This window comes from Echinops telfairi, unplaced genomic scaffold (genome assembly GCF_000313985.2).
Source record: "Echinops telfairi isolate 266 unplaced genomic scaffold, ASM31398v2 ScPeMD7_7424;HRSCAF=8462, whole genome shotgun sequence".
Classification (NCBI taxonomy): domain Eukaryota; kingdom Metazoa; phylum Chordata; class Mammalia; order Afrosoricida; family Tenrecidae; genus Echinops; species Echinops telfairi.
Genome location: NW_022111324.1, coordinates 45,960,878 through 45,969,992, shown reverse-complemented (window position 1 = coordinate 45,969,992; position 9,115 = coordinate 45,960,878). Strand labels below are relative to the sequence as shown.

General features: G+C 59.8%; 1 protein-coding gene across 1 annotated transcript in view; it reads right to left on the bottom strand.

Moving 5' to 3' along the window:
* The window catches only part of PKP1 (plakophilin 1), a 39,132-nt gene that overhangs the window by 3,881 nt on the left and 26,136 nt on the right, over window positions 1-9,115 (bottom strand). Inside the window, exons 5-11 of the mRNA XM_030887805.2 lie at window positions 8,265-8,442; window positions 6,409-6,523; window positions 5,102-5,257; window positions 4,097-4,273; window positions 1,938-2,091; window positions 1,357-1,543; window positions 782-866 (exon numbers count right to left, since the gene is read on the bottom strand). Of these exons, the coding sequence (XP_030743665.1) occupies window positions 782-866; window positions 1,357-1,543; window positions 1,938-2,091; window positions 4,097-4,273; window positions 5,102-5,257; window positions 6,409-6,523; window positions 8,265-8,442 (1,052 nt within the window). The remainder of the gene's footprint in view (window positions 1-781; window positions 867-1,356; window positions 1,544-1,937; window positions 2,092-4,096; window positions 4,274-5,101; window positions 5,258-6,408; window positions 6,524-8,264; window positions 8,443-9,115) is intronic.

The window sequence follows — 9,115 nt, the reverse complement described above, 5'->3', positions numbered from 1 at the left end:
GTCCCACCCACAGAACATCTGCCTGCGTCCCATCCACGGATCATCTGCCTGCGTCCCATCCACGGAACGTCTGCCTGCGTGCCATCCCATAGAGCATCTGCCTGTGTCCCATCCATAGAACAGCTGCCTGTGTCTCACCCATAGAACAGCTGCCTGCATCCCATCCACAGAACATCTGCCTGTGTCCCATCCACAGAACAGCTGCCTTGTCCCATCCACAGAACATCTGCCTGTGTCCCATCCATAGAACACCTGCCTGCGTCCCATCCACAGAACATCTGCCTGCGTCCATCCACAGAACGTCTGCCTGCGTGCCATCCCATAGAACATCTGCCTGTGTCCCACCCACAGAACGTCTGCCTGCGTCCCATCCACAGAACAGCTGCCTGTGTCTGACCCATAGAACAGCTTCCCTGAGAACAGAAACTCAGTACCTACGGGGAGAGTTTCTAAGTGAGACATGGTTGGGGAGGACTTGGGGTTGGTGAGTTTGGAGGTGCTGAAGACAGAGGCCACCTGGACCACCACAGCAGCCTCCAGGGGCTCCCATTCTGCTCAGCCTTGTACACGGGGTTCGTGAAGTGAGTCGGCCTAGGCGCTGGAGGTGCTGTGGATTAAGTGCTGAAAGGGCAGGGGTTTGAACCTGGCGGCTGCTCTAGAGCAGAAAGATGCAGCTGTCTGCTCCCACAAAGGCTCACACACTCCAGGAAACTCCCAGGAGCAGTCCCACCCTGTCCTATAGGGACAGCTCAGCCAGATAGGTGGGGGGCACGGCTCTTACCTGTCTCAGGACAGCCTGCAGTTCCTTGATGGACCACATGTCAGACAGGAGGAGGCGGGCAGCTTCTGCAGCCTTGGGGGAGGAGCTGGGCGGGTGGGGAGTTCCTTTGTGAGGCACAGGGTGGCCCACACTCCACCCTCCCACCCTCACCACCAGGTCTTAGAAACTTGGGAGGCCCCAGAGGGCACAAAGAGAGGCTCCCCATTGGCATGGTGACCTCTGGCCATTCTACACAGCAGTACAGCCCCAAGCTCCTGTCCACCTGGAGGCACCCCAGGATTCTACTGGAGGGCTCCCTTCGACCCATCCCCAACCACTGCTCTGTGGGGACAGAGCCCCACGGAGCAGGACAATGCTCCTACACAGCCAGGCGGACAATTCTAAGCCTCCTGCTGGCCCTCTGAGGAGGCAGTGCCCCGCTGTGTCCCCCAGCTAAGATCCCCTCTGGGCATTCCTGGGGGCTGATGCTAAGCCTTAACATCCCAGCCCTCAGCTTCTCGGGGAGCCCCAGCCCCGGCCTGCACTGGGTGCAGCTAGGAGCGGGAGCAGGGCTGCGGGCCGTGGGCTGGGCCCACCTGCTGCGGCACAAGTTGATGAGGTTGTTGAGCATGCTGCTGGAGAAGTGCTGCTTGGCCATCTGTGGCTGGGAGGCCATCAGGTTCCTCACGGTGTAGCAGGCCGACGACAGGATGTCCTCGGAGTTGTTGGTGTTGCTGGTGTTGCTGGTGAGGAGCCTGGCCACCTCTGGGAACACTTGGTTCCCTGGGAGAACAAAGCAGAGGGAGGTTCGGGCTCAGGACGGCCTGTGGAGGGGCAGAGGGGCGGCGGGGCTGTGCAGTTCCCTCGGGAGCCAGGGGCCTGGACAGTCCTCACCCAGTTTCTGAGCGAGGCCGCTCCCCAGGTCGTTCCAGCTCTAACTCAGGGGCCTGAGATCCAGCCCAGACTCTACAAACCTGCTACTCTTCCACCCCAAGGTGACCTGCTCTCCTGGCCAGCTTCCCCGGCGGGAGTGCTCCCCCCCCAGGATCTGGTTAGAGATCTGCACTCAGGCTCTGGAACCTAGAGGGTCTGCTAAGGGGGTCTGCTCCCCCTCCAGCCAGAAAGGAGAGACACCTGGGTGGGGGTGGGGGTGGAAGCCCGTGGGGGCGGCACGTACCCATCACTCTGTGCAGCACCGGGTGGCGGGACATGTTGCTCAGGAGGGAGGCTCCAGACCGCACCACGTCGGAGTTCCCGGACTGCAGGAGGCGGGCAATCTGCGGCAAGCCCTTCTCCTTCAACCCAATCAATTGGCTCATGCCATTGGACATCTACAGAGAGGATGGAGTGAGAGCCGGGCCCACGCCCGCACCTCCCTGGGCACCCCGAGGACTGAAGAGGCCGAGGGTCCCCAGAGCCCTCTCCAGGGGCTTTCTCTCGCGAGAGTCGGAGCATGGCAGAGATGCACCACCTGTGCTCTTCACACTGGGAAGAGGGCAGCACAGCTGTCGAAACACACCTTCCCCTTCCCTGGCGCTGATGCCCGCTCCCTGGGGATTTGGGGACCATGGGGTGGGGACAGGGGAACCTCAGTTCACTCACCTGTGGGGGACCCAGATCAGCTTTCAGGCCCGCTCACCCCTCACCCCTCTGTCTCAGCTACACCACCCCCCATCCTCCCCACCCACAGTGTGGGTCCTCCCAGGAAACTGTGGAGGACATCTGCCTGGAGTCTCCTAACGCCCCACTGCACGCAGCTGCTGCTTGATTGCTTTCTGCTGACGGTGACCCTGTGTGTGTGTGGGGGTGGGGGGACGAAGCAGAACTGCTCCCAGAGGGCTTTCCAGTGTGTGACCTCTGAGAAGCAGCTCCCAGATGTCTTGCAGGGCACCTCTGAGCACACGCAAAGCGCCAAGCTTTCAGCTGGTAGCTGAGTGCTTATGCTGGCACCAACCTGGAAGCCTTTCCAAGCCCTTTACATTGCCAGAACTTGTGTGTGCATGTGTAGGCATGTGTGCGTGTGTGCATGTGTGTGCGTATACATGTGTGCGCATGCGTGTGTGCATATACGTGTGTGCGTGTGCATGTCGAGCACTTGGCCGAGACAAAGAGCGCACAGAGAGGGTTGAGGCCGGCCCTCAGGAGCTGTAATCCAGTGTTGCCTGGGCACAGGTCAGCCTCGGCTGGACCTCGAAGGGGCAAAGCCAACCTGGACCTTACTGAGTCCCGGCTAGTGCGGCATTCTCTAAGACCACTAGCCTCATACCCTCAGCCTGCAAAGTTCTCTTACTCATTATTCACCCTGGCCCTGCTGCTGCTGCACAGGCCCTCTTGTGCTTGGTGAAGACAAAGAACAACTCCCCTACGGACCCTTCCTGGAGTGCAAACCGGGGCCCTGCAGCCCCACTCCCTAGCAGCCCGCTCCTCAAATGACACTCGACCCTCAAGGCCAGGCTGCTGCTGCCACATCGCCCCCAAGCCTCTACTTACTTCCCGGTCCATTCAACAAATGGGAGGCTCCCTGTCATGGGAAACCCACATACGTGTTGGAGTCCTACCTCCTACACCTGTGGACAAGTCCTGGTTGGACAGGCGGCTTTATGTGCTGCGTCAGGGAGGTTGTATCGATGTAGGGTGTATTCTAAACCGAGTCACGTCTGAGTTATAAAAGGGGAGCGCAGACAGGGAGCAGACAGACACACGGGAAAGGCGGGTGCTATCTGAGGACGGCAGAGGCAGATGCGTCTTGGAGCCGAGGAACACTAAGGATTGCCGGCAGCTTCTAGAAGCGTGGTGAGGCAGAGAAGGACCTCGCCAGAATGCCAGGCCCTGTATTTGAGTTTCTAGCTTCCCACACTGTGAGGAGAGACGTTTCTGTCCCTAAAAGCCAGCACACTGGTGGTGGTTCTGATACAGTTGCACCAGGGGATCGTGATACAGACATGCTCTTCACCCCGGTCCCCGAGCCAGGGACAGAGCCCCGGTGGGCCAGCTGGGGGTGCGGGCAGGGCGTTCTAGGAGGAGCCCAGGGGCAAAGAGGAGTCAGTGGCTAATGACAAACCACAGACGTGCCCCGCCCCCCATTGGGCACCTGCATGAGTTCCTAAATGGCAGAGGCATATCTACTTCATGAGGAGCCTCGCCCAGAGCCTCGCGTCAACCAAGAGCTCTGTGTCTATGGAGTGACGTCGGGAGCTTCTATGCACTGGCTGCCATGCAGACGGGTACAGGTTCCCGGGGTACGGGTGGGGGCGGGGCAGGCGGGCAGGAGAAGCAGGGGCTGGCCTGTGACTGCAGAAGGGAGGAGCAGCAGCGAGGAGGGGAGGCCCCTCTTACCAGCCCCTTGCTGGCCGTCAGGTTCTGCAAGGCGCCGGCACAGGCCTCCAGGGTGGCATCTTTCTTGCTCTTGCCCATGAGATTCAGGTAGGTGCGGATGGCGTCCGAGTGGTACAGCCAGCTGCTGCCCTTAGGGTTGGTCTCTTCCTCAGGAAGGGGGCAGTCATAGTTGTTGTTCTGGGGACAAAGAGCAGATCAACGGGGAGCCCAGTCCGGGGGACCAACCCAAGCCTTCTGCCTCTCCCCACCCCCTCCGACCCCAAGGTCACGGTTCCTGAAGGTGAGGAGGGGCTGGGGCAGAGCCTCTCAGGTGGAGAACAGCCACCGAGGCAGGGAGCCCAGAGACCCTCTCTGTGTTCCGCGGCAGCTCCGTGGAAGCCGGGCACAGGCTCTGGTCCCCTGTGCCCTGGGGAGGGAGAGCACATGGTCCAGGGCAGCCTCTGTCCAAACCTTCCAGCTGGGACAGGCCACTGTGGAGTCACCCACAGCACTTCTTCTCTCCAAGCATCACATCCTGAAATGGATGTTCCCTAGGCCAGCGGGCTGATCCCGTCCTGCCTCCCATACTGGTGCCCAGCATGAGCCGCCTGGGGAGGATGTCTGCTCCTCCCTCCACAGCACCCTTCTGCCTCTGAGGAGACCGGGTGGGCTTGGGCGTCACATGGAAAAGCAGGCCCTAGGCACTAAGGCTGGAGAGGTGGTCAAGGTCTGCTATCCCAGAATCCTCAAGGGGAGGGGGAAGACCAGAGAAGGCCTTGCCCATCATACAGTAAGGGGGACTGAGTCCTTCCAACTTGGGGATGTTGCTTTTGACCTTGGGGGGTGGGGTCTGTGCTTCCACAATCACGAGACCACAGATCCTTTCTGGATGTGCCCTGGAGGGCCAGGTGACCCCTGGCTGAGACTTTGGGATGGGTCTGTCTCCAGGGGGGCTGGGAGGGAAGGCGGCTGAGCCCCAGGGCGGGCAGGCCAGGGCGGGCCGTGCTGTGGGCAGCCAGCACTCACCATCATCCTGTCGCTCTTGCTGCTGAAGCAGCCGGTGGACGACTTCTCCGTGTGGGCATTGCGGGTGTTGTAGTCCAGTTGGCGGTAGCGGGTGGGCACCTCCGCGTCCAGGCGGTAGGAGAGGTTGTGCAGGATGCACATGCAGTTCTCCACGGACTGGGGGGGAACGGAAGCACAGGGCCTGAGCATCGGCCCCCATCTGGGCAGCCCTTCCCCCACAGGCACCTGCCAGACAGGCAGCACCTCAGGCTGCACCCGACTCCTCCTCGTCTCCCAGTGATGACACTCCCCGGGACCGGGGTTTGAATCTTGTCTGTGTTGTTTCCTGGTTGTGTGTCTTCAAGGTTGACTTTGGACTTCCCGTTCCTCCGCTGCCAAAGGGGCTAAAGCCACCTACTCATCTGAGCTATCGGAGGGTCATGTATGACAAGCACTTGCCTTGGCACGTACAGAAGGACAAAATAGATACAGGCTACTGCCACTACTGGTGCACAGGGTTAAGTATTGGCCTGCTAACTACAAGGTCGGTGGTTCCAGCCCATGATCTGTGCCCCTGGAGCAAGATGAGGCTGTCTGCCCCCGTGGACTCAGCCTCCGGACCCCTGGGGTGCAGCTCTCGTCTGTCCTGCAGGGCTACAGTGTGTCAGCCTCCCCCTGACTCCAGGGAGCTCGGGTTTGGGGAAGCTGGCAGAAAAGAAGGCGCCATCTCAGGAGGACCCCAAGGTTGCCTGTGAGCCGCAGGGTGGGCTCCCAGGTCCTGAGCATCATTAGCTTCTGCACCGCAAACCCTCACTGAGATGTGTATGCTCGGGGCTACACGCTCCTCTACAGACTCTGCCCGTCAGCAGACCAAATCCACACAGCCTACAGGGCAGGGTTCTTCTGACCACCTCCATTGGAAGGACGGAGACATCAGATGCCCACGTTTGAAGGACAGAGACAGTAGATGCCCACATTTGCTCAGTCTCCAGGTGAGGGGCAGGTGATGGTTGTGCCAGGTTGGCTGCTGAGCCTGAACCACCATGGTGGCCCGGCCCTCTGGGTGGGAGCACCCTGCATCCAGATGACCCTCTGTTCTGCCCTATTCTTTCTGCCCAGCCCCTCAACTGGCCATGCCTCGGAGGTGGTACGGGGTACCCCTGGTGGCCGTGCCTCAGAGGCCCCCAGGAGGGGCAGGCCTGACTGGCGAGTCTGGAAAGGAAAGCATCGGAGCTGCTCCTAGGAGCTGCCGAGATGGAGAGACGGGAGCTGGAGCGCAGACTAGGAGGGGGCGGGAGCTGGCCCTGCAGGGGGACTGCCATTCTCACCTTGTCATCACAGCGGCTGGCCGCCACGCAGTTCTGGACATAGGCCACCAGGGAGTCAATGAGGCCCGTGTAGTTACGCATGGTCTGCCGGCCCAGGTCCGCGGAGCTCAGGTTCCTGTGGGAGAGGGCAGAGGGGAGGATGGGGAGGCAGGGGAGGGGAGCAGGGAATGAACACAGGCAGAGGAGGTGGAGTGGGGTTGTCATAGGAGGAGAAAGGAGAAGGAAAGGAAAGAACAGAAGGGAAGAAAAAAATCATGTAACGGAATTTTGTCCAGTAACAGGAAAGGCCGAGATGGGGTCCCATCTGAAGCCGGTTCTTTCTGCCCTCTGTTTGGGTGGTCCCTGGCTCTTTCAAAGGGTTCAAGCTAACTGGGTGCTAACTGAGGGGCAAGTCCACCCAGGAGTGCCTCAGAAAGAACCCCTGGTGGTCTGCTTCCTAACACCAGCCCCTGAAAACCCCTTGGAACACACCCTACTCCAACCCGCATGCATCTCCATGAGCCACAGTCCATGCAGTGTGGCTGGATGACTGCCCCTGCCTCTGTGGGGAGCCCGGGTGGTGCAGCGCGTTATGTGTTAGGCGGCTAACCACAAGGTTGGCCGTTCAAACCCACAGGCTGCTCCTCAGGAGAAAGATGAGGCTGTTTGCTCCCATAAAGATTTACAGCAGCAGTTCTCAACCTGTGGGCCACGACCCCTTTCACAGGGGTTGCCTGATTCATAACAGTAGCAAAATGACAGGTTTGAAGTAGCAGCGAAATAATGTTATGGTTGGGAGGGCACTACCACATGAGGTATTATTGAAAGGGCACGGCTTTTGGAAGGTTGAGAACCACTGATTTACAGTCTCAGAAACCCTAAGGAGTAGGTTTGCTCTGTTTATAGGATCCCTTCGGGGTGGGGGGAGACATGCCTCTGCTAAAGCCGGCGCCCAGGCACACATCCGCACTAGTGGGCACTCGAGAGTGCCGGTGCAGGTGGGAAGAAATCCCAGCAGTCCAAGAGGTGCTAGGCCAGGTGCAGGAAGGGGAGTGGAGCTCAGGTGGAGCTGGACTTGGGGCTGGAGGCGCCTCCTACCACACTGTGTTCTGCTCAGGGCGGAGGGCTCCTGCCCAAGCAATCGAGGCCCATCAGTCAAGAGCAGGCGGGGTGTGGCTGCTGTTGCCCCCAGCAGGCCTGCAGCCCCATAAACTCCTTAATTACACAGCTTTCATCTCCTCCCTGCTCCCAGCAGGTTGGCAGGGAGGCTGCAGGGTGATGCCCAAGTGTAGGCAGGGCAGCATGTGCCAACTGCAGCCCCCACCCTGAGGGGACACAAAGCCCATTGTAGCACGGGGAAACGTCACGGGACCCTGTTACACACACACACATACACACACACACACACACACCTGTGCCAACCAATCCCAACTTGCGGACTTCAACTACTAAATCCCGAGGGACTTGCCACACCCTGGGGTGGCACTCAGGAAACTTCATGCCAACCAATAAGGTACAAGGATTTAGTACCCCCACCGGGGAGTGACTCAGGAGCCAATCAGCAGCCTGCTGCCTGAAAGATTGTTCTTCCAGATAGTACAAGAGATGCATTTTCCAATAGGGATATGCCTATCCAGGCCAGCCCACTCTTGGATTGCTAACCTCAGCTGGGCTCCCCCCAGAGGTGGTCCCTGCATCCTAAGCCTCGCCACACCCAGGGAAGCTAGGACGGCCTGGGGTCCCTGGGTCTGGGAGCCGCCTGGCCTGGGGGACTAGCACTAGGCTATGGGTTGTTCTCTGGTCTGGTGGAATGCTGGCTGTGAGGAGGCCTCCTGGGGAAGGGGCCCCAGTTGGACCCATCTGCCCCCATCTCTTACCTCAAGCAGCCGGTGGCATTGAAGAAGACCTCAGGATCCACTGCCTCTCTGGTCACGTTACGGTTGCCGTCACACCAGCCGGAGAAGGGGATGATGACGCGGTCGGCCAGGACGGGCAGGGCGTTGGTGATGAGCTCCTCCTTCAGCTCATCCGTGGATGACAGGTTCCAGAGCAGCCCTGGTGGGGTGGAGGGTTCAGGGACAGTCAGCCCGACACCTGCCCACCTTAGAAGACCCCGGGAACCACGGTACTACCCCTAGGCTGAGTCCCACTGAGATGCCGCCTCCAGGTAGACCTGGTCTACCAATCCTGTTGTCCGGTGAGCCCCCTTTTCTCAACATTCCAACCCTGCAGGCTCTCTGGGAGCAGAGGGAAACCTACGAGTCCTTTACGGGGGTCCCTGGGTCTGGGGGCATGACGACAAGTCACGTGGTCCAAGGGCATCTGATGGCTGGCCATACTACTTACATCCTAGCACACCGAACTTCCTCCCGTTAGTTTCCTCCTGAAAGCATCCCGGAGTTACTTAGCAACTGCTCCTGTGCACAGGGTCTCCCCTTCCCATTTGAGCCACTTGGGGTGACGTCAATCTCTTGTTCCTCTTCCCTCGCCCTTTCACTCACTTACTCTGGTTTTTGGATACAGGATAGGTGTTTATGACCTATTACCTCCCGCCTCCACCCTCCTTACTTTCTCCCCGTCACCTGCACATCTCAGGGCCTGGGGACATCAGCTCCCCTCTCCTGGCCCTCTCTCCTCCAAGTGACCTTGACACTACCCTCAGTCCCCATCCCTAGCCTGGCCAAAGGCAGTGCCGCTGAGCTCCATGGAGCTGAATGTGGCCAACAGC